The sequence below is a fragment of the Pan troglodytes genome, chromosome 1, assembly GCF_028858775.2.
Source record: "Pan troglodytes isolate AG18354 chromosome 1, NHGRI_mPanTro3-v2.0_pri, whole genome shotgun sequence".
Taxonomy (NCBI): domain Eukaryota; kingdom Metazoa; phylum Chordata; class Mammalia; order Primates; family Hominidae; genus Pan; species Pan troglodytes.
In genome coordinates, this window is record NC_072398.2 from 152,060,512 (window position 1) to 152,086,767 (window position 26,256).

At 34.4% G+C, this 26,256-nt stretch overlaps 1 protein-coding gene across 1 annotated transcript in view; it reads left to right on the forward strand.

Moving 5' to 3' along the window:
- Positions 1-26,256, forward strand: part of ADGRL4 (adhesion G protein-coupled receptor L4) — a 116,361-nt gene that overhangs the window by 41,226 nt on the left and 48,879 nt on the right. The window contains exon 3 of the mRNA XM_001155188.8: positions 19,340-19,492. Within this exon, the coding sequence (XP_001155188.3) occupies positions 19,340-19,492 (153 nt within the window). The remainder of the gene's footprint in view (positions 1-19,339; positions 19,493-26,256) is intronic.

Genomic DNA, 26,256 nt, shown 5'->3' on the forward strand with positions numbered 1-26,256 from the left:
TAGTTATACTTTTTGTTGGTAAATTATTTTACTGCTTGCTACAAAATTTGTGGGTTGTAAAATAGGAAAATTTTTTTCTTTTTTTAAAATTAACACTTGATTGTTTGGGTAACTCCCAGGAAATAACTGTAATGTTAGCATGTTGTTCTATGTGCTTTATCTTCTATTAGTCTGCAAAGTTTGTATACTATAAACAAGCAAGTACAAGGAGTTAATGCTCCAAATATTTCTTTTTCTAGCATAGTTAATATTGAATGATCAGTCAGTTTTTTGCCTGAATTTTATTCTTATAACAAAGTATCATACAAATTAGTTTTATTGGGTCACATTTATATGATTGCTTTCAAGATTTAAGAGTTAAATGACTTTAGCTTGTAAATTTTAAAAAACTCCCAAAATATATATTTGCATTTTACTAGAACTCTGGACTAGGTAATTATAAGCATCAAAAGGATTTCTGTATTTTGAATTTGGTACATTTCTGTTTGTAATTATTAAAATCCAAGGATATTTTAGCTTCACAGTTTTTTTTAAGACTATTTACAGCAACTGTCTATTTTTTGCTAAAAACAATTCTACAGAACATTAGAAAGTTGGATAATTAATATAATCACTTTATAGGTGAGAAAACAAGAGACACAAAATAGAATTGAGTGACTTATTCTCTCCAAAAATAAAATAATATTATTATAAATAAATCCAGGACTAGGGTTTATCTTCCCAATTTAAGGTCTTCATACATTTTAGTTGTTCCAATAAGCAGAGTTGCATTCTGGTTACATATCTTTTCTCTTCCAAAATCTCTAGTATGAGTCATTTAGCCAGAATTTGAAGAAGTCCTCATTTTCAGTAAGTGTGCACAGAAAAGTCATCAGGCATAACTAACTGCTATCACAGTCTTTTTTAAATGGATGTTTGAAAGAAACAACTTTGATACCATAACAGAAAACATTACAGAAGCAGAAAACAGTATTTTATTTGATGAGTTTAACAGTATCTCAACTAATAAATTGGCTGTCATCCTTGCCCAGTGTGAAGATAAGGAGTATAAGGACATGTAGATGCCCACCTTGGTATGCCAATTTGCAATTACCCCATGACAGAGCACACAGTTTTACTATGATTGATGAAACATTTTAGAAGGAAAGAACTTAAATGGAAGAATTTTATTAGGTTTTGAAATGACATTGTTAACAGTAGTGCTAGGGGAAAAATAAACATAAAAACATTTTAAGTAGATAGTAGGAACGCAAACTAATCTAAGCTGCCTACAGTGCCCTTGCTATTTTCACTTACTTTTGCCTCATATATGGGGATGTAAACAACTTAATTCTAAGGTTATTGTGCGACCTTTTCTGCTTTGTACTTTGATCACAAATAGTGTCTGAAATAAAAATGAGATAACTCTAAGACTTCAGTGCTTGTCATAAAAGGCTGTTATTAAACATAAACACAGTAACTGCATACTCTGAGCTAGAAAAGCACTACAGTGATAAATAAATGTACATTTTACAATAATAGCAGGATCACTCTGATCTTGAACATTCATTGAGCATTCATTTTCAAGTTGGGCAAAAGTTTTTGAATCAGTCTCCTTTGCTCTTAAGTATTCATATCTTAAATTATATATCAATTTTACCATCCCAGATTGGGTCAGATCACTGTTCCAGAAAATAAGGCATCATGTATTTTTCCAGGTTCTGAACTGTTAGTTAAATCGTCTTCACACAGTTCAGCGTACCTAACCAGTGGTATAAGACTGCAAAACTGATAGAGGAAAGCAACTTCTAACTGACCCTTTAGGCAATTATTGTAGAATTGGAAGCCTGATATTTGATTACACTCAGTGTCATTTTCAATTTAAATAGCTATAAATTACTCACATTTTTTGAACAGCAACAATCTTTAAATCAATGAACTCATCTAAGAATTGAAGAAATTTCCATAGGTTTATTGTATGCCTAATAAACACTGTTTCTTCACATGCTTTAGTTATTTCTTGGGGCCTTGATTTTTACCATGTATACATTTATTTTCATCTCATTTTATGAAGAAATCATGTAAAATTGTCACAAGACTAATGATGTGAGATCTAGTAGACATAAATGATAATATTTCTGTAGCATGCTTTAAGATAAAAGCATATTTGTCTTAAAATATAAACAAATGTCATATTTGATCTGGAGAGTATAAAACTTATGAATTCAAGATTTATTTTCCATGGTCCCAAATTAGACTTCAAATATACACATCCAGTTAGATGTTTCCATCTTCCTAAGGAGACTTCAAGAGACAGATAAAGACAATGTTGACAGCATGCTGGGCGTGAGAATACTCCAATCTAGGCAGGGTCTCTTCAGCTCCTTTCTGGGCTCAGAGAAGTTTGAGATCAGGTAGGCAAAGCAGACAGGTATCAAAGAAGCAAAGAGGTGTTGGGGCAAAGGGAATGTGGATTTTGGATTACCTATTATGCATGCATAGCCTCTGTGTTGCAATGTGAACACCATGAAGATTTGTATCTGTGAAAGAATCCTATGCTAGCCCTTAAACAACTTGTCAATAATAGATGTTTGACATATTTATACCTGGGTGAAATCAAGAAAGCTTACTCCTGTGGTCACCTCATTGAACAAGAATTTATTGTTCATCTTCTATGTGCCAGGTAATTTCCAGCAACTTCTGAAAATACAAATATCAGTAAATTATGATCTTTTTTCCTTGAGAATCTCACAGTTTAAAACAGAGGGCAGATTTGTGGAGAGTTCCTTAGCTGATAATAAAATATGAAAAGATTTCATACACACAATAGCTTTGCACAGTAAGTTTTCATAAGAAAAGATGAACTTTCATGAACATTTTTCTCAAGTAGATTGGCACCCATTTTATCCTAATCCGTTTGTTGCTCGCTTAGTTTTGTGTAGCCATAGAATTTAACTATATCCTCACTATTAGTGCATTTTATTTTGCACATTGTGAGATATCTGTCAGATTTGAAAGAATGTTACCTGAAGATGAAAAAAAAATCACTGAAGTTAAATTCTGTATTCTTTACTCTAAGCAAATAAAAACTATTTTCATCTCTATATATGAAACAAAATATATGAATGATATTTCACTATATTTTTGAAGAATAGTTGATGACTTATGGAAAATATCAAAAGAAAAAGATGTTATCCTAACATCATCAATATAAAGTTTCAGCTTGGATGGGGGAGACAGGGGAGAGAGGCAAGGAAAGGTGTCTTCAACCTGGGTCGGCAGGAGGAAGGGGGAAATCGTGGTGTGGACAGAAAGAACACGACAGCCAAAATGGCTGCCATCTTCGCAGATAAAGGCATATATGAGTAGGCTAAAACTTACCATATTTATTGTAGGAGAATATTTGGAGAGGTAAATGGAAATGTCTAGTAGCTATTGAGTTAGATTGCACAGAGAAATCATATGTGGAGGAAAAAATATGTAGGAGTGTCCGCAGTGGCAGTAGTTGAACGCAGAATAATGAATGTGATCACTAAGGAGAAGGACAAAAGACTGCAAACTGAGGCATATTCGGAGCACATTAAATGTTGATTTAATTATAGCCTGGAAGTCCGGGCCCAGTGGCTCATGCCTGTAATCCCATTACTTTGGGAGACTGAGGTGAGTGGATCACCTGAGGTCAGGAGTTCGAGACCAGCCTGACCAACATGGTGAAACTCTGTCTCTACTAAAAAATACAAAATTAGCCAGGCGTGATGGCGCATGCCTGCAATCCCAGCTACTTGGGAGGCTGAAGCAGGAGAATCGTTTGAACCTGGGAGGCGGGGGGGTGCAGTGAGCTGAGATCTTGCCATTGCACTCCAGCCTGGGCAACAGGAGCAAAACTCCATCCAAAAAAAAAATAAAAGAATTATAGCCTGGAATCCTGCCCATATTATGATTCTCAAGCCATGTACCATGATGCAGGACTGCTCTTTAACAGAAAAGGTAACAAAGGTTCTATATGCTTACCTAGTCACATGCCTGCAAAGCTGCATCCACCCAGAAAGGGCATCTTTTTCTAAGTCATACAATGGTGCCATTTAAGAACGTCAGGGCTACATGTGACCCTGATGTCCTGCTGCAAGACTGTTGTGAAGGCCATTAAAAATATTGTCTGACACCTGGCATACAGTAGGTCATTATCAAATGGCATCTTAGAAAGTGAAACTTTACTAAACAGAGCTAAACAGACTCAAACAGAACTAAACAGAACTAAACAGAATCAAGTGACTTGAGCGGATGGCTTCTTGTTCAAACTGTCTTTCATGACCCATTAGGAGGCCATACAGTCAAAGTAGCAGATCATTACCGCACTTTAAAACATACTGAAGTACTCACGCCTGTAATCCCAGCACTTTGGGAGGTCGAGGTGGGTGGATCACGAGGTCAAGAGACCAAGACCATCCTGGCCAACATGGTGAAACCCCATCTCTACTAAAGATACAAAAATTAGCTGGGTGAGGTGGCGTGCACCTGTAGTCCCAGCTACTCAGGAGGCTGAGGCAGGAGAATCGCTTGAACCCATGAGTCAGAGGTTGGCACCCAGCTACTCGGGAGCCTGAGGCAGGAGAATCACTTGAACCCAGGAGGCGGAGGTTGCAATGAGCCAAGATCGCACAACTGCACTTCAGCCTGGTGACAGCAAGACTCCGTATAAAAAAAAAAAAAATACTGAAGTACATAGAGTCATAAAAAATAGAGCACACACAATAGCTGATGGAAAGATAAATATTTTGATGAAAAAACTTACTCAATTTATTTATGAATAAATATGGGTGCATAAAATGCATTTCTTACTATAGATTTGTCTTTTTCATTTTGACTGCTCTAACAAAAATGCCATACACTGGATATCTTGTAAACAACAAAAATTCATTGCTCACAGTTGCAGAAGCTGTAAAGTCTACGATCAAAGCACTGCAGATTCATTGTCTGGTGAGGGTCTGCTTTTTGGTGCCTTCTTGCTGTACCCTTGCAGGGTGGAAGGGGTAAATGAGTTCTCTGGAGCCTCTTTTGTAAGGGCACTAATTCCGTTCACCTGGAAAAGTTCCTAATTCCTAATACCATCACCTTGGGGGTTAGGATTTCAACATACAAATTTGGGGGTGGGAAAACACAAGCAGCAGTCCATTGCAAGGTTACTTTTAAAAAATTGCAAAACATTAAGAAGCACACAGTAAAGTGGAAAAGTTAAAACAATATATCCAATTTCCTCGTAACTCCATGCCTTACTCACAGTTAGCTTTGTCATGTGTATGATCTGAGATACAGGATAATTATGTTAAGTCACTCAATAAGAGTGTCGGGGCTATAATTATTGTTTCAAGATCCACGAATCAGATTCATTGTCAAATTTATGGTATGCTCTAAAGGCCTATGGTTATCAGAAATCTAATTTAAATGTTTATTGTTTGTGTGATAATTTTAGATACTAGATATTTACAAACATATATAAAATCATAAAGTGCCATGTATACAGGTATGGTTTTAAAATCGGATTAGTTTTTGCAAAATTTAATAGTTTTAGAAAAACCATTATATAAACAGATTTTTTAAAGCCACATTTTTATTTCTGTAAAATACTTAATACAATGATATGCTTTTATGTAAGCATTTTTCTTAAAAGATGCAAGAGATACTTTAACTCATCAATAAGCAATGAGGGATGAGATTCATCTTTGTGTTTTTTGGGCTGTTTCACTTCTTAAACTGCAGATATTATCTATTGTTAATGAGTATTCTTCAAAATGTTATTTTGAATGGCGTACACTTTTAGCTTATTCAAAATATTTGTGTTGGGCATTTAAGCTTTGGCTTATTCTTTATATTATATTACTTCTGTGAATATTCTTGTATATAACTTTTGATAGATCTCTGAACCTTAGACTTAATATCTATCAAGAAGGTTCATGGGAAAATATATGGCCACCTTTGGTGATCTTGATGTAAAAGTGTCTATCCTTGAGAGAGCAAGGTATGTGAATGCTCTGATTATACTGACTCTGGTTCAGTATACTTTTATCAACAGTTTTAAGAAAGTAAAATGTTAGAATAAATGAGTCCAGACCAATAAAATACAAGGAAATACAAACTGAATTTCATTACTTCTATAAGGTGCTTGCTATTAAAAAAGAAAACAAGATTATGAGATCAGGCAGTCCACCAGTCCATGCAATGTTCTGACATTTTGCCTAGGAGGTAAACACACACACAGGTCAGACTGGAGACATGACTAACTGAAGATGTTAAGGATGCTATGAATGTGTTTTTGCTATTTCAGCCCAATGACTGAGTCCGGTTTAAAAACTATTGGCCTGGCAAATGGTGGTATTGAGTGTGTGATGGTGTCATAACCAATTTGCCTACTTATTAATCACTGCCTAAAAAACTGATTGCAATTTCTAAATATACTTTGCCAATTTTGTAGCTGATAATTGGGCTTTCATTTTCTATTTTAATTTTAGTTTCTTTGATTATTAGTAAAGATAAATATTTATGTAGAGCAATGAGCTATTTCTGTTTTCTTCAATGAATTACATAAAGGCATACCTCAGAGATATTGTAAATTTGGTTCTGACTAGTGCCATAAAGCGAGTATCACAATAAAGTAAGTCACACAATATTTTTAGTTTCCCAGTGCACGTAAGTTATGTTTACATTACATTATACAGTAGTAAGTGTGTAGTAGCATTATGTCTAAAGAAAATGATGTATGTACTTTAATTTAAAATACTTTGTTGCTGAAAAATGCCACCAATTATCTGAACCTTCAGCAAGTCATAAACATGTTGCTGGTGGAAGGTCTTGCTTTGATGTTGGCTGCTGACGGATCAGGGTGGTGGTTGCCAAAGACTGTGGTAACTGCAACAATTTCTTAAAACAAGACAATGAAATTTTCCACTTGGATTGTCTCTTCCTGTCACAAAAGATTTCCCTGTAGCATGCAATGCTATTTGATAGCATTTTACCCATGGAATATCTTTTAAAATTGGAGTCAGTCCTCTCAAACCCTGCTGTTGCTTTATCAACTAAGTATATGAAATATTCAAAATCCTTTTTTGTCATTTCAACAGTGTTCACAGCATTTTCACCAGAAATAGATTTCACCTCAGGAAAAAAAACTTTCTTTGCTTATTCGTAAGAAGCAACTTCTCATCCATTAAAGTTATATCATGAGATTGCAGCAATTCAGTCACATCTCAGGCTGCATTTCTAGTTCTCTTGATATTTCCACCACATCCGCAGTTACTTCCTCCACTGAAGTCTTGAACCCCTCCAAGTCATCTATGAGGGTTGGAATCAGCTTCTTCCAAACTACTGTTAATGTTGATATCTTCACCTCCTCCCATGATTCACAAATGTTCTTAATGACATCTAGAATGGTGAATCATTTCCAGAGTTTCAATTTACTTGTCCAGATCCATCAGAGGAATCACTATCTATGGCATCTACAACCTTATAAAAGTGTATTTCTTAAATAATAGAACTTAAAAGTAAAAATTATTCCTTGGTCCCTGAGCTGCAGAATGGATGTTATTTGCAGGCGTGAAAACAACCTTCATTTTCTGGGACATCTCCATCAGAGCTCTTGGATGATCAGATGGATTGACAATGAGCAGTAATATTTTGAAAGGAACCTTGTTTTCTGAGAAGTAGGCCCACTGTTTTATTTTTTTAACAATGGGCTTAACGTATTCGGTAAACCATGCTGTAAACAGATGTGCTGTCATAAAAGGATTGTTTCTTTATAGAGCACAAGCAGAGTAGATTTAGCATAATTCTAAAGGCTCCAGGATATTTGGAATGGTAAATGAGCACTGGCATCAACTTAAAATCAACAGCTGCATCAGTCCCTAACAAGAGCATCAGCCTGTGCTTTGAAGCTTTGGAGCCAGGCATTGACTTCTCCTCTCTAGCTATGAAAGTCTCACAGGGCATCTTCTTCCAATAGAAGGCTGTTTCATCTACACTGAAAATCTATTGTTTCCTGTAGCCACTTTTAACAATTATCTTAGCCAGATTTCTGGATAACTTGCTGCAGCTTCTACATCAGCACCTCCTGCCTCCTCTTGCACTTTTATATTATGGAAACAGCTTCTTTCCTTAAACCTCATGAACCGACCTCTGCTAGCTTTCAAATATTCTTCTGCAACTTCCTCACCTCCTTCAGCCTTTATGGAATTGATGGGAGTTACAGTCTTATTCTGGATTAGACTTTGTCTTAAGGAAATGTTGTGGCTGGTTTGTTCTTCTATGTAGACAATTAAAACTTTCACCGTATCAACAATAAGCCTTTTTCACTTTCTTAGCATTTGTATGTTCACTGGAGTGGCACTTTTAATTTCCTTCAAGAGCTTTTCCTCTGCATTCACAACTTGGCTGCTTGGTGCAAGAGGCCTAGGCTTTGGGCTGTCTCAGCTTTTGACATGCCTTCCTCACTATGCTTAATTATCTCTAGCTTTTGATTTAAAGTGACATAAATGCAACTCTTCCTTTCACTTAAGCACTTACTTAGAGAACATTGTAGGGTTATTAACTGGCCTAATTTTAGTATTATTGTGTCTCAGGAAATAGGGAGGGCTGAGCAATGGAGAGACTGAGAAACAGCCAGTAGGTTCAGCAGTCAGAACACGCAACATTTATCAATTAAGTTTGCCATCTTATATGGGCATGGTTCATGGCATCCCAAAACAATTACAATCATAATATCAAAGAACACTAATCACATATTGCAATAACTAGTATAGTGATCATGAAAAAGTCTGAAGTGTTGTGAGAATTGCCAAAATATGACACAGACTTGAAGTGAGCGCGTGCTTTTGGAAAAATGATGCCAATGGACTTGATTGACACAGAGCTGAAACAAACCATGAAATTGCAATATCTGCAAAGTGCAATAAAGTGAGGCTTAGTAAGACAAGGTATGCCTGTACTCATTTCTGTTTTCTGAAGGACACAATGCTTCCATTTTGACTTCTTTTTCTTCTTTGTCTCATTATTTACAAGGGTTTTTATTTCTTTATTGTTGTTTCCTCAAACATTAGGTAATTTTAATTTTATGATATTGATAGGTAATTCAATTCTCTGTTGTCAACAATATTACATTTTATTATTCATTGTGACAAATAATATTTGAGCAACCTGGTTTTGCATAATAGATTTTTAAAATGGGGAAGAAAGTGAACAGATTGAGAGATTTGCAAAATGAGTGTTAGGCTCTTGCCTTACCAAAAATTAAAAGCTAACATAGACTTGAACACTAGACAAATACTGTTTTTCACGTACTAATCAGTATGATAGCAAGATGAACTTGTTGACTCATAAATAAACTATGAGTTTGTTGCCATTTCTTGCTTAGAGGTAATCAGAGTCAAATCTCTATGAACGACTAATAAAATGTGCAAGGCTAGGTGCAGTTGACATAACCAATGTAGGCTTCCAGAAGGGATATTATCTAGGTATGGGACATGTATCCGACAGCTTAAACTGAATGCTGGGAAAGTTATGTAAGTTTAGAGCGCTATACCAAGAAGCAAAGGGGAAACAAGTGATATCCTAGTTTATATTTAAAAAATGAAGACAAAGTCCTGCTAATTTTTGTGTTTCGGCAATATCTAAATGCAATAACTAATAACTAATGTCATTCCTAAATGCAATACATATAGAGGTCAAGGTTATAATCACAAATTATGGAAGGAGCGTATCATCCTGATGCTATATGCTGTTGGATACCAAAGGTAATTCAAAGTCATATTAGAATATAATCTAGAAAAAGACTAGAGTCAATCGTTATTATATAGTAAAGAAATTACAATGTATTTGTGTAAATAAATGCATACACTTTTAGTAAGTATAGATTAGATAGGTTTTTTCCAAAATATTTTATTGCACTGATGATATGTCTTAAAATTTACGGCATCTTAAAATCAAGGAAACAAGGTCTCATTCATAAGTAAACCTGGCTGGCAGTTATGAAGGTGTGGAAAAACTCATCAACATAAGAGAGACTTCAGAAACTGTTCTAAGTAAATTAGTGTATTTTGAGTATGAAAAAATAACATTTTACATCAGGAAAAAAATGAATGATTACACAAAAATAATGATGAAAAAACTTACTCATTTTAGGAAAATAATTAGATTTCAACTTCACATTTTACACTGAAGTAAACTGCATATTATTTTAGAGATTTTATTGTAGGAAAAAAAACAAAGTCAATACAAAAGTACTATTAAACATTTTTATAATGTTAGGAGTATGAATGGTTTATAAATGCGATACAAGATCATAAACAAGAAAGGAAAAGAATGCAAGACATGATTACAAAAAATCTCTGCAGCTTGGGAAGCAAACAAGTAAATAAAACAAACTATGCCACAAATAAAGTTAAAAACAATTTTAAGTTTAACATTTATGTCATATCAGTGAGAGGCAATAGTTGATAATTGTTAAAAGCCTCTTGCAAATCTACAAGAAAATTAATAATGCCCAAGCAAAAGCTATGAAGAGCCAGATAACAAAAGCAAGAACACAAAATAAATGTCATGTAAATATACAAGAGGGTTCTGTACTCAGTAATATTTAAATACATAATCTCAACATGATTATAGAAATGAGATCTTATATTTTGTCTATCAAATTGAAATTGAATGCAAAGGAATTGAGAAATATGCACATCTCTTACATTACTAAATATCTACACATTTCCTGAAGATTAGTTTGGCCATGCTGATCAAAGTTTCACGATTTAGAATAATATTTATGTTGTTTTTGTTAAGTAGCCATTACTACATTGAAAAAACTTTTCCCCTATCTGATGAATTTTATTAATTACATTTTTGGTCTCTATTGATATAAGCACAAATTTTTTAGTAAGTTAGGTGTATCAGATTCATAAAAAGGAAAATTAAAATACTTAGCTATTATTGCACGTTTGTCTAGTTCCCTTTGAATGTCATGTAATTTGTTTCTCTATAGCTTTTAAGCTAAAGTGTTGTGTTTAAGTTCTATATTTCTAACTACAATTTTTTAATAAACTGAACTTTTAGTGATATAATGTGCTTCTGTGTCTTTTAATAACTTTAATCTTAAATTCTACTTTAATATTGTGTGCCATCCCTATTTTCTTTGTTGAAATTTTCAAGGTTGTTTCCACTTAAAATTTAAGTATGTTTATTGTTAACAAAATATAATTGGATTTTGTTTGCAACGTAATCTGACGTGCTGTGTCTTATGGGGAAATGCATGTCTTCCTCATTTAGTGTAACAGTTGATATACTTGATTGCTATTCTTATTCCATCAAAATTATTTAATGATAGCTCATTTGTTTTTACTCAGAGTTTTGTTTTTTCTCTTATGTTAGATTTTGAAGGCTTACTTTATCTTTTTTCCCTGTTTTTTAAATTCAATTGTGAATTTTCAGTACATTTCTCATTCCAGATACTTATAATAAATTCGATGTTTTTGTCCTTTACTAAAATTAGATAACGAGTCTTCTCTTTTCCAGTGTGTTTTACTTGCCCACTGTGCTCCACCCTCACCCTAACTAAAGTAATATGAACCCTACTAGGTGCAGACTATTTATTTATTATTTATTTATTTATTTATTTATTTTCTGAAATGGAGTTTTGCTCTTGTTGCCCAGGCTGGAGTGCAATGGCGTGACCTTGGCTCACTGCAACCTCCACCTCCCAGGTTCAAGCGATTCTCCTGCCTCAGCCTCCCAAGTAGCTGAGATTACAGGCATGTGCCACCATGCCCAGTAATTTTGTATTTTCAGTAGAGACGAGGTTTCACCATGTTGGCCAGGCTAGTTTCAAACTCCTGACCTCAGATGATTGCCTGTCTTGGCCTCCCAACGTGCTGGGATTACAGGCCTGAGCAACCTCGCCTGGCCGGTGCAGACCATTTATTAGTTTCTCCTTTCAACATGTATCCTATGAGAGTCATAATTAGCACTTGTGTTATGTGTTCATGATCACACAGTCATCATCTATTTGAATTTATGTATTGCAGAGCTTATTGTCCACCATTTTTACCTCTCCATCTAATCTTCCCCCATATAAAGTTCTGTCTCCTGAATTCATTGGTATTTGGTTAGAATGCTGTCTTGAATATTTTCTTCACACACAGTGCATGATTGATCTACTCTCTGAATCCATGTATTTCTACAAATGTATTTCATTCTGTTCAGAGAACGGTTTCTCTAGCAGGTTAGAGAATTATAAAGACACACTCATTTTATCTCAGTGACATAACGTGTTACTCTATTGTGTTTCAGTGATGTTAGCAAGAATCTGATACTATTCTAATAGTTTTTCCTTTGTGAACTAGCAGCTTTTTTTTTGCAACTGAGAGCTTGTAAGATTTTTCTACCAATGATTTAATTTTCCCCACTGAATATGCATTACTTCAATGATTAGAAACAAAATTCAATAAAACTAGCTCCTCAAAAACAACTTCATAGCCATCATGTAAGTCCCAGAGATACTGTAAGAGCATTACTCATCTTTACTGTACCATTGATTGATAGATACAATGGAATGACAAAGTTTTAGAGTCTTTGACAGTTTGAAAAAAATGTGTCAGAATTTTCCATATCTCCAATGGTAAGATAAGTGGTTTCCAATATGTACAAACATAAGATTGTTTCATTTCATTTACCTTCTCTACTTATACTTCATTTTGTTTGTTTTTCTAATATGTGTATATTAATAGTTCTGACAAAGAGGACCAAAAAATGATAATAATATAAAACGGGAACATTTTCTTAAGTGCTGCATTTCCCTCAGAAAATAAGTAAGTGTAAACAGAAACAGAGACCATTCTATACAAGTATTGTTTGTTTTTTTCCTGGCTTATACATACTTTTCAAAGTCTGATTCATAGTCAAAGTGACATTTTTCCTTCAAAAAAATTTTGAAATGAACCTGTAGTTTCAAACACTTTAAAAATTCATTCCCAATGCAGATATTGAAAATAATAATAAATACCCAACACAAACATTTTATTCTTGTATAACTCTGCTTTATTTATAATTGTAACACTTTCATTTGATGAATTTTACATTTCCTTTAATAAATTGAACTTGAGTTCATGGTCAAGGAAATGTGAGTTTACACTATGGGCTTTATAAGTCTATTATTTGTCTTGACTGAATCCATTCTGGATTCATTGTAGTTCTTTTTTTTCTTTCCTTTCTGGTGATCTTTCTTCCTCCTTATCTCTTTACTTGTATTTTTACCTTGGTATTCACAAAATAAATACAAACCACAGAAAGTCCATAATTGAGAAGGATAGTGATGATCTTTTAAAGTTCCTTATAGTACTGATATGGAAAGAGAATTCCCAGTGCTGTTGAAAACAAATGAGCCCAGCAGCTGCACTGGGGAAAAAGAGAAAAAAAAAAAAAAAAGCTTTCTATGTTACTCCACCTTTGACACAGAGGGCCTGTTTCACAAGGAATCACATAATGGTTATAGGCATTTTAGTGTTCAAGTTTACGGAGCAACACTGGCAATCACGTCCAGAGGGAAAATGTGTACAGGAGTGATGCTGCTGTTAAAGTTCCATAGATTTCAAGTTGTTATAATCAATTTGAGCCCGGCCAATAATATCTCAAGTGATAAAAAAAGAAAGAGACGATTCTTTTTTCTTTTTTCCTTTTATTTTTCTCCATCTTTGGTCAATAGATTAAAAAATGAAATATAAACTAAAATCTTGTTGAGATTCTTGAATACCAGTGTCTTATAAAGCAAATAAGCTTCTGTCCTATTATACAAAGAAGATAACATAATCATATGGTTTATGGTCAAAAATGTTTCATTACTAGGGGACTCAATATCACTCTTGAATTTGGAGAATTATATGCTCGCTCTTTATGTCTTATTAAGAAGTACACTTTATGATAAAGTACACTTCACTCTTCAACGCTGAAAAATAACTTGGTCTTTGGAGTCAGACAGTCTTAAGCATAAAAACTGTGTCTACCAGATTCTCTTTCTACGCTAGCATGATTTAACCCATCTGAGCTTTAGTTTCCTCTTAAGTAAAATGAAGACAATATCAATCATTGCATTTTTGCAACAATTAAGTAATATAAAATGTACCATTTAACAGAATGCTTGAAATATGTGTTTTCTCTGAAATAATTCTTTCATACTATCGGGTATAAATCTTGCTAATCTACTTGTTGATATAACTCCAAAATAACTAAACGAGTAGATAACCATCAACAACAGAAACAAAATGCCAACAGATATTTTGAAAATATATTGTAGACATATGCATCTGTTTATTATTTTAACCCCCTGTGTAGTTTACTGGCAAGTTGGGCTGAACCATGTGAAACCCCAAAGGCTTTTTCTGGTAATGCTGAAAGAAAAATACGTGGAGAGGCTTCCTTTGTCATTTTTCTCTACCGTCACATCCTACCCTCAATCCTCTGGACTTTATCACTTGATTGGTAAGAAGGAGTAAACTCAAGGAAGAAGATACAAAGGACAACAAAAAACGGAGGATGGGGAGGCAAAACAAGAGTGCAATAATGCCCATACCCATGCTCTGTAAGCTGAGATGGAACCTGGGGAGTTAGAAGGAGAGCAAAGGAGTCCATTTAGAGATGAAGCACAAAGAAAAACAGCAGGCTTGCCCCTTTTCTCAGGAGCTGAGAAATGCCATGCTCTTGAATCTGACTCATGCTCTGGAAGAGAAGAAGGGAGTTGTGAGCTTTCTCTCATGAATAGACAATTCATGACTGTATGGTTGACTATGGAACTGTTGATACATCTTCTGAAATGTTCTCAGTTAATTAAGGCACATCAACATTTTATGTCCAAAAGTGACTCAACATCTTACCCTGCAAGAATGTTCCTCCTCTGCTTCTCCCTGTCCTGGTAAGTGGATCAATTTATCCACCAGATCGCTCCAAGTCAGAACCTGGATTTCATTTTTGCTGCTCCCCTCTCTTCAGCCAACTCAAATATCCATTCAATCTCCAAGCCCCACTGATATTTTAAGTATTATTTTATTATGAAAAATTTAAAATACAGAAAAGCAAAATATGATATAAAAATTTGCATGTAGCCATCACCTGTTTAATCCTACCCTCTTTTCTTTATCTTCTCCAAATCACTGACTCGTAACACCTAAATATTTCTGAAATATTCCCTACTTCTTTCTCCTTGATTCTGTTTTGGTTAGTTCAAGTCTTGTAACCAGAGTTACTTGGGCCTTAGTTTTCTTTATCCTTGAAAACATGTTTTGAAACTCAAATCCAATCATATTTATCCACTACATAAAACCTGTTGATGGACATCCTTTACCCACTGGATATAATTCCAAATTCTTGGCAAGCGTTTTCTCGGTTTCAGCCATGCCTACCTGCACAGATTCTTGCCCTGAAGCCGCTACCCTCCTGCCCAGTGTCTGACAGTACAATCCTCCTCTAAATTATGCTGTTCCTGCAGGACTCCAGGTGTTTAGGTAAACTTCTTCCTTTGCCTGATTGGATTGTGGGGACCCCTTTTGTTTGTCTAAACTCTTGCTTATACTTCATTACCTGACTCCAAACATCACTTCCTTTCCTAATACTTCTCTGTCAATAATCTTCACCTTTTTATCTTGCAAATGACCTAAGGAAGCCATTTTCTTCCAGTTGCCACTGTACTAATAAATACCTCTTTTATTTTTGACACACTCTACAATCTGATAATTTGGGTGTTGGTACATCTTCTCCAGTAGCTATGGATACCTTAAAGTTAGGAGCTGTGTGTATGCCTGTGTTCTTGCCGTGCTTAACTCGGTGTATCAGAGGTGAACCGGGAAGAATTTTTTATCAGAGAATACCAAATATTTTTCCTTATTAAAACATTTTAATAACATTTTAAAATATATCTACAATATAATTGTATTTTAAAGAATTTTTCAAGGGACATCTTAATCTAAATAGTTATTTTACAATCTACCAAAATTATAGAGTTAGTTACAGGGATTAGGTAGTATAACTGGTGAATTGATTTGAACATTAGAAATAAGAGTGCCCAAGAAGCAGACTTTTATTGTTCTATACTATACTCATCCAGAGAAACTTTCTCCTTGAAGATTAATTATTATGAAGTTGGACACCGGAAAGTTTAAGGCAATTTAAATAATTCATATTTATATATTACTTCACAAAGATAATTTCTTGCCTATCTCCACAATCTTGAGGGAAGAGGGAGGTTACTTTCAGATAAGTGGTATTTTACCGAACAAGATTTGAGTTGGAACATTAGGGAATTTGTCCATATCATATATCCAGCCCAGAAGATAGGGAGATAGATAAGGAAATATTTTTCTTTCCAAATTCTTGATAAGAAAGCAAAGAGGTCAAGCGCTCAAAACCATACAGCAGGAAGAGACACAAAAATTAATATCAACTTTTGTTTTTTTCTACCTATTAATGTATTACCCAAGACTAGTAACAATATTTTAGGCTTAAGCAACATATTGGCAAGTTAATCTATTTTTACAAACAATCAGTTAGGTGATATAAAGTGGTTCATTTTCCTGGACTCCAACCAATACCTCAGACCTCATGAGTTCTTTTTCTCTATATTTTTGCATATCATTTTTACAGCTATAGCCCACAAGGGATACAATCCTCATCGTCCTCTATATTACCAATAACTGATCTGAGAGCCAATTTCTTTTAAAGTTTAATATAAACTTCTCCCAGTATGCCATGAAGGGAGTCAAATTTAAAGATAAAAATGAAAACTTTAATTTTAATAAAAACTCAATTATATGCTTCTGTGTTAACTTGCCTTTAGAATGTGAACTCTGACAGCAGGGCACAGATCCTGACTTTTTGATTAATTTTTACTTATTTCCCAGTATAGATATATTCACTTTTGGGAACTGGGAGACTCCATAAATATTTGAGTAACTGAATGATTGAATCAAACCTAATATGGTTGAACTATTTTGCTTATGTTCAATTTGTGAGCCACTCTCAGTTAATTTTAAGAAACTAGTTTAATTTCTATTTTATGCATACATAGACATACATATCTACTTTCTGAGTATATATAGCCATATAGAGTTGCATCATATATTTATTTATATAAAATAGGTAAATTAATTAAATGCATGTTAATAAAGTATTAACTCTTCAGCATTTTATAGAAGACTATTCATAATTTATCTTACTTTATTGTCATATTTCAGCAATTTTTCTCTCTTCCTCCCACCTCCATATGCTGTGCTTTAGGGGCATTTGACAAGTGCCTGGCCAAATGCTAAATCTGAACAAAGTGTCTTAAATATGCTTTTAAAATTTTTTAAATTTTAAATTTTTTAAGTGAGTGTGTACTTACTGGTACCATAAGCTACACGACACCACCTTCTATTGTCTGACTCCTGATGGAATCAAGCTGTTACATTACCTGCCTGGCTTATACAAACTTTTGATAACTCAACCTTCTTTGTTCTTTCATCTCTCAAAGTTGTTGGTCTCCAGGAGAAGCTCAAAGTTCTTCCCTTGCTGCTCTGCTCTTCTGTCTTCCCAGTAATAAATCAGGTCAAATGCTAGGGATTAAAATTTTCAACAGAACTTGAGATTCGCTCTCAACCTGCCAGGAAGGTAACTATGGTAAAGTAAAAAGCTATCTGATGCCACAAAGAAAAAACTCTTAGGTATGATGCCTGGGCTCTGTCTGCTCTATTTTTCTCATCAGTTAAAGATAATAATACCTACCTCCTAGAGCTTCTATAAAGCATTAAGCTAATTAATATTTATAAAACATTTGGAATAATCTTCAACTTTTAGTAATTACTATATGTGAGCAATAGCCAGTATATGAATTAAATGCTACACAACTCACCCTTTAAAAAGAAATTAAGCTTGGTTTGAATAAAATGAAGAATAAAGATTCAAGACATTTTTCAAACCTGACTTGTTTTTATGATTCTCCTATGATTGCTCTCTGTGCTCCCCAATTAGGCTTCTTACAATCTTCAGAATATCCCAGTCACCTTTCTGCCTGCACTTTTGTCCAAAATTTTTTATTCCTTTAGTTTCCTTTCTTCTTCTCTTTCTCTCTAACTGATACTTACCTATCCTATATTCTCCAGTTTGAGTCTATCAGTTTTCTAGGGCTGCCATAAAAAAAATATGACCAAATTAGTGGCTTAAAATATCAGAAATTTATTCTCTCACAGCTCTGGAGGCTAAAAGTCTAAAATCAAGGTGTCAGCAGAACCATGCTGCTTCAAAAACGTGAAAATGTCTAGGGAAGAATCCTTCCTTGCCTCCTCTAGCTTTTGTGGTTGTCAGCTATCCTTGTCATTCTTTGGTTTGCAGTTACATCTTTCAGTCTCTGCCTCTGTCTTCACGAAGCCTTCTCTTCTGTGTCTCTGTATCCAAATTTCCGTCCTTTTATAAGGATGTCAATCATTGAATTAGCACCCACCATAATCGAGTATGACCTTGTTTTTCTTTAATAACATATCCAAAGGGCCTATTTCAAACAATGTCACATTCATAGACACCTTGGGTTTAGGACTTGAACTATGTTTTTTAACCCACAACAGGGTTTCATGTCACTGGAAAATATTCTCCTCCTCCAGACCATTATGTTCATCTCTGAGAAGCACGTATTTTCCAATCAATTTATTTAACAGATAATATAAATCTGCTCTCTGATGTTTAAAAAGGTTTTATGAACCTTTATCTTCCCTGATAAATTATATTGTAAGAGTATAAAGGTAAAGACTGTATTATTTACTTTTAATTTTTTGTATTGCGTACTATTCTGTGGAACAATATAATGCATATAGTTGTAAATAAATGCATTAATGAATACATGAAAAGATTGTGTGCCAAGTAATGCAAACTTTTTCTGTGGAACAGTGGATGAAATAAATAGTACTTGATAAGAACATGTCAATTTGTAATTTCTGATTTTTCATTTTTAATTTATGTTGTTCTTTTGATGGATTATGAAGAGTACCATAAATTCAAAGTGAGCTTATACTTGTTGACATGGTTATAATTAAATTATATGTAAAAATTTGAAAGATATTGCCATATAGATTTAATAGTTATATCTAGTGCTTTTAAAGTAAGAGATCCTATTTTGCTTTGCAACTACAAAGAAGATCTCATATTATAAACAAGAATAAGAAAGTGTGGAATATGGATTCTTTAGCACTAAGGTTTGTAGATATAAACATCATATACCTTAAACTAACAGTCAATATTCCAAAATACTGATGGAAAATAGTCAAAATTTATGTCAATTATATAAAAATAATCTTTTAAATTCATATGCCAACAGATGATAATGAATGTGGAAATTTAACTCAGTCCTGTGGCGAAAATGCTAATTGCACTAACACAGAAGGAAGTTATTATTGTATGTGTGTACCTGGCTTCAGATCCAGCAGTAACCAAGACAGGTTTATCACTAATGATGGAACCGTCTGTATAGGTAAGTTCGGTTATCTAAGTTAGAATTTGTATATATCTCTTATTGTTTGTTACTTCCAGAGGTTAAACATATTCAAACCAAATTCTGCCAGACCTTGATTGTACCCTACATGTTAAGTACTTTCAGAAATTTAATTAATGTCCTTATTTCTCCAGTGTTTTAAAGTCTGTGGGATATTTATCCAAGGATACAGGAAGAAGGTTTAATTTTTGAGAGAATAAGTTTGCAAAAATAAATAAATAAAAGAAAGTGAGAGAAATGTTCATGGAGTCATGAGATCTAGTATAGTGGCAAACAACAGAATAAATGTTTACACTTTAGAATAATAAAATACTCCAAGAAAATTGTCATTTGCATTAAAAGATACTGATGCCTTTGTAAATATGCACTCTGTGATGGGTTCTACATATTTTTCAGACAATCATCATTTATAAAATAATTGTTCTAGTGGTTTTACCCCTGCTTTAATAAAAGTCACACTTCAGATATGCATTAAGTTTTTCTGAACACTAGAGTCAGAAAATTCTTTATAAAATCATGCAGGGTCACTAAAACGTCCTTTGTAGGGAAAATAATTTCAATGTAATTTTTAAGTGATTGTTCACTTATTGTGGGTCTGAAGGGAGTACCTAGACAATTTTTTAAAAATATCCTTCTATTGTAATTTGGTCATGCATGTGATTTATCAGATCCTAGAGAACTGGATTACAGCCTGAGAAAAAATAATTATTTATAAACTTCAACAGATGAATAATTTTCAGAAGCAAATTCTCTGGAGCCAAAGACTTTAATTTTGAAAATAAATTTTAAATAATCTTAAGCATGGTTTCTAAAAAAATATTCAACTTATCAATAACTATTATAATTATGATTGGTAATCTACAAAATTAATAGGTACGCTGAGGCCCTGAGAATGTAATCATGTAGCCAAGGTTAGACATGGGACTAGAATTCAGGAACCTACATGCAACATAGAGAAAGGTAATGTGCTGCTTCTAAATGATATAGTTAGATAAAAGAGATAGATATTCAAGTTAATCTAAATCACAATAAAGCCTTTGATTAGTGCCCTAGTGAGATTTTTTGTTTTTTTTTTTTTTTGAGACAGAATCTCGCTCTGTCGCCCAGGCTGGAGTGCAGTGGTGCGATCTCAGCTCACTGCAACCTCTGCCTCCCAGGTTCAAGCAGTTCTCCTGCCTCAGCCTACCGAGTAGCTGGGACTACAGGTCCACGCTGCCACACCCAGCTAAGTTTTTGTATTTTAGTAGAGACAGGGTTTTACCGTGTTGCCCAGGCTGGTCTTGAACTCCTGAGCTCAGGCAATCTGCCCACCTCAGCCTCTCAAAGTGCTGGGATGGTAAGCTATGACACAATGTTCAAAAATTTTATCTGTGAAATGTCTGTGTTAAAGAAATCATCCAGTCTCATGTAACTACGCTTCACAACATTTACTCTGTTAGGTAAAAAAGGAATATTTTATTCTCCTCATTTTATTGCCAAGGAAGTAAAGGACTACTCTAGATTCATACATTTTGGATAAAGGTAAGGCTACACTCACAGTCTTGTATCTAAAAACCCTTTGTTATTTCCACGGAATACTTAAATGTGTAGTAGACCATTTAAATATCACTTTGATCTGAATCATCCAAATACAGCCGATCAAGCTTTGCAAGGGTATAAAATATTTAAAATATGAGAAAACAATGCTATTACTGTTGAATGGTAATTTTACCTTTAGTGTTTCTAGAAAAAAGTTTTATTGCAATATAGCATAACAACATTCTCAGGAAATAGGAATCAATGATATTCTGCCCAGAAAACTTACAGTACTTCACTGTTTGTTCTTCTCAAGCCTATATTCTTGTTACTAGTCTTAGAATGTCATATAATGTGCTTTTTACCTTTGGTAGTTCAGTTCTAATATGTAGCCCTGCAAGCTTTAGTGGAAATGTTCCAGTTAGTGAAGAAGTCTAACTTGTAACATCTTAATCACTGTAATTTAATACAGTTTTAACTGTGCTCTCCATTCCCTAATGTCTCTTGTCTGTAGAAGACATCTGTCTTTTTATCTGATCATGTTTACTTTTAATAACCCTCAACTCACAAAGGGCTACGTTTCTCTGTTCATGTTCCTTGAAGTAGAGAATTTCTGCATTAGAAAACACTGAATCATAAATACAGAGAAAACAAAAACACACAAAGATGACTGAATGGCAACATTTTATGGAGGTAGTATATTTGTAATTGAAGACTCTTTCTCTTGATACTCAATTTCTATTGCAGTAAGGTGGAATGGGCCTGAGTTTGTGCTAATTCCCTTTTTAGCTATTTTAAGTAGTCAGTAAATGCACTTACCTTATTAAAGCCCGATACCCAATATTGAGCCCTTCTGTTTCTACCTGTTTTGTTTGATGGATTATTCAGTGAAAAATTCATTCTCTAGAAAAAGTTATTTCTCATCAATTTTTGTTGTCTTTAAGGATTAAGCTTTTTTGAAAAGCAGTGCAGCTATTTCTTTTTATTTCAGTCCTGCAGTAATTTTCATTGCACAATATCATAATCCTCAGGGAATTTGAACAGAGAAATATAAATCTACTCCCTTTTGTGTTAGTATATCACCTTACAGTGTATTGCTTCTGATTTGAAATTTTAGCTTATCCTTAAATTTGACATTTCTGGTAATTATAGTCATTAAAATCTCTATGAATAAAAAATGGAAGACTTTGATACGGGGCAAGAAATAATCCAAGCAAAATTCTTTACCTTTAGTCCCTATTCAAATACTATTTTCGACACATAAGTTCATTTTGCTGCAGAAAGCGCTGGGTGAGATTTAGCACTGCACATATTTCTCCTCCTCTTTGAATCACAGTAAAACAGAACTTCAGAAGTCCAGCTCCTGAGAAACCTAGTTACACACAAGAATTTCACAAGGGGAAGCTGAGGCATCCAATAGTAAAGTCAATCTCCTAAAACCAAATTAATAGAAGCCATGAATTCCTTCAATTTCACCATGTGTTTTAGAGCATTGTTTACTGCTTGTAATGTCCTACTGCCTGGAGCACTCGATGATAATTGTAGATTTTTTTTTCTAGCTTTGAATAATATTAAATTTTGTCTTTGGAAATAATTTACTATAATTGAACATTTTATCTTTCTTTGGCAGTCTGTGAGTTATGCATTAGAAAACTGTATTATTGATCATAATTATAAGAATCTTAACCATCGTATGATCATGTTTTGAAAGAAGATTATGATAAAATATTGCTGGATTGGCTAATTATACACATGAAAACAAACATAACATTATTATTAACATTATTATTATTATCATTATTTTTGAGCTGAGGTCTCACTCTGTTACCCAGGCTGGAGTGCAGTGGTGCAGTTACGGCTCACTGCAGCCTGGAACTCCTGGGCTCAAGTGATCTTTCTGTATCAGCTTCCCAAATAGCTGGGACTACACTACACACCACCTTGTCTGACTAATTTTAAAATTTTTTTAGTAGAGACAGGGTCTTGCTATGTTGCTCAGCCTGGTCTCAAACTCCTGGAATCAAGTGATTCTGCTGTCTCAGCCTCCTAAAGTGCTGGGATTACAGGTGTGAGCCAGCCAAGCATCACCTATTAATAAAAATGTTGCAAATGAGTTAAGATTGTTTTTTAATGATATGCTTGCATTTAGTGATATCAAATTATTAGTTTAAAATCAAATAAGTTGGTAGTGAGGAAAGTGGGTCAATCAGTAAATCAGGTCTGTCAAATCTAGCCTGACTTAAATAATTACCTAACAGAGATTTAGCTTTCATTAAGATAGGAAAGAGGTTTCTTTTTTAATAGATTTGGAGATTACCAAGACATGGTAACCTAGAAGAAAACACTCTTTATTTATCTGTATCTTCAAACATACTTAGTCACAAGGCTCCTGCTATTAGGAAAATATGCAATATGAGTAGAAACACCGGTCCTGATTTTCCAGTTACAGTATCAGGTGGCAACTATGTCCTAGGCACTATTCCACCTTCCCATACATTTTCTTATTTGTTGACGAGGTAGAACTCTTTTGGATTAGAAGGTGTCTTTTTTTTTTTTTTTTTTTTGAGACGGAGTCTCGCTCTGTCACCCAGGCTGGAGTGCAGTGGCGCAATCTCGGCTCACTGCAAGCTCTGCCTCCCAGGTTCATGCCATTCTCCTGCCTCAGCCTCCCGAGTAGCAGGGACTACAGGCACCTGCCACCCATGCCTGGCTAATTTTTTGTATTTTTAGTAGAGATGGGGTGTCACCATGTTAGCCAGGATGGTCTCGATCTCCTGACCTCGTGATCCGCCCACCTCGGCCTCCCAAATTGCTGGGATTACAGGCGAAAGCCACTGCGCCGGGCCTAGATGGTGTCTTTTTAAGATATTACCCAAGGTTATCACACAGCTCATAAGTGTTATAGTCAGGATTTGAATTTAGATCTTCTAATTAGCAATCCCAGAGACTTTTCCTGCAGGAAAGAGGAAACCGTAGGTTTTAGCCATTTGAACCTGCAAGAGATTGCAAGAGAAATTAGTGTGGATCTTGCTGCAAAATGACAGGCACATTCACTGTAGCCAAGCCAGTTTCACTGGACATTTAAGTTCAAAGTGCAAGAAGGAGGATGGAAATTGAGTCCATGGAGCCAAGATTTTTGTGTTTCTCAGAGATTGGGTTTGGAATGAAGTTTCTAAGACTGTTGCACATTTTTAAAAAAAGGGGGGTTTGAAATTGAGAGAAATCACCACCTTGTTTACTGTTACCGATAGAAGGCATCTCAACTACAAAACAAGGGTATTCAAAGAACATAGTAGTTTTCTTGCTCATGAAATAAATTTTTTTTGGTGTTGTTTATGATACTTCATGGGTCTATTCACACTGTCACTGGGGTGTTTTCCCAGTTGGAGTATAACATTTCATACTTCAGCAGTTCTGCTCCAAAAAAGACTCATCTTTGCTTTAGTCCTATATAGCTTTCTCACTTCATTGATTTCATGACAAGTGATAACCCTAGTCTGCACTACCATCTGAGTGCTTCTGTCTTTAGCCCAGCCTAGAATGCTTTCCTTGATGGTTCTCCATATCCCAAGGTCACTTGTCATTACTTGCCCCTACTTTATTTTCTGTTCATTCATTTCTGTGGAGTGGTAGTTCCTGAATACACTTAGAAATAGAGGATGAGGGGTGAGGGTGCTACAGGAGCATTTGTGTTTCTTTGGAAGTGGTGTGCTCATATTTCTGGGTAGTACAGATTTTGAATATATATACTTGTCAGAAGAACAAGAACTGTTCTAACCTTTTAGGCCTGGGCTATTAGCTGACCTCTTAAATCTAGTACCATCACCTTTCTAGTGAATGGAGCTTTCTTTAAGAATCTAGCAAGAGGCTCACTTTCCATTTTCAGTTTTGGTGGTATGAATTTGGATGTGTTTTCTAGGTCTTTTTGTTGGATTTTTGAGTGAGAAATTACGAACACCTGCATTTAAGATAACTAGCTAGATGACATTTTAAATTAGACTTTGGTTACACACCCTTTTTCTACAGCAAACAGTATTATGCCACCCTATTAGTTTTAAATAAATTACATTATAAATTTAAGGTTAGATGTTCATTTATTAATTTAATATAAAGTATCTTTAAGACGTCAAACCTGGGGTAGAAACATAAAAATTTTTGCATTAATTCAAGGTAATGATCTAGACTCCTCAGTTCCTTAGAATCTTTTCTCTAGTGGCAGATTATTTATACTGTACTTATAATGTGAAGCATATTTCACTGTAGTAAGTAAAGTTTTAAATTAAGAATATATACTATGTAAGCTTAAAACCCAGCACCTTTATTACAGCCTCAATACATGGCTTTTGAGAATGTAAGACTTAATTCTATATAATGTATTACTTTATTTATGATGATTGTGTATGAAGAACCATAGTAAAATATAACCTTGAACAAAAGTAATAAGTTGTGGTAAAATTTTAAGGGAATTCAATCACACGTTCTGCTGTATCTTAGTTTTTTAGGTTAACTTAAATGCAAAAATGAAGCTTTGGAAAGAAATCAGGTCGCTCTTTTATCCTCCAGATTACACTGAGTTGTTGAAATCAGTTTAGTTTAATACTAGAAAACAAATAAGTTTAAATGTGTTTCTTAAATTGGGTCTTTGTTAAATTAGAACTAAATGTTACATCATCAATGATGGAAATTTCTGTAATGACTTTGTTGATTAATCACGCAATTCAGAAAGCAATTTGAGAATTTGGCCCATGAATAATATTTTCAATACTCTGTCAAAATTGATTGGAGGAATTAAAGTTAAAAAGTATATGCATCTAAGTTTGTTGTGCCATTGTCTAAATGATAGTATTTCTCTTGCTTTCTTGTAAAATTTGACATGAAACCGCTAATCATAAGTAACACCATTTTCAACAAGGTAGCAGGCATAAGAGCACTAAAACATTTTTTCAAATATTAGTATTTCCAGATATAGATGAGTGCAGTGAGTCAGTTGTCTGTGATGATCATTCCATATGTGAAAATGTGAATGGTGGGTATAACTGCTCCTGTAAAGAAGGTTATCAGACATCCACAGGAAAATCACAGTTCACACCTAATGATGGCGCTTACTGCCAATGTAAATTACATTATTAAATTTTATGTATGTTCAAAGAACTATATAAAATATGTAGTACACAGTTGTGAAGTATCACAGAGCTACATCTTCCAAGAAATGTGCCTGCATTCCTTTA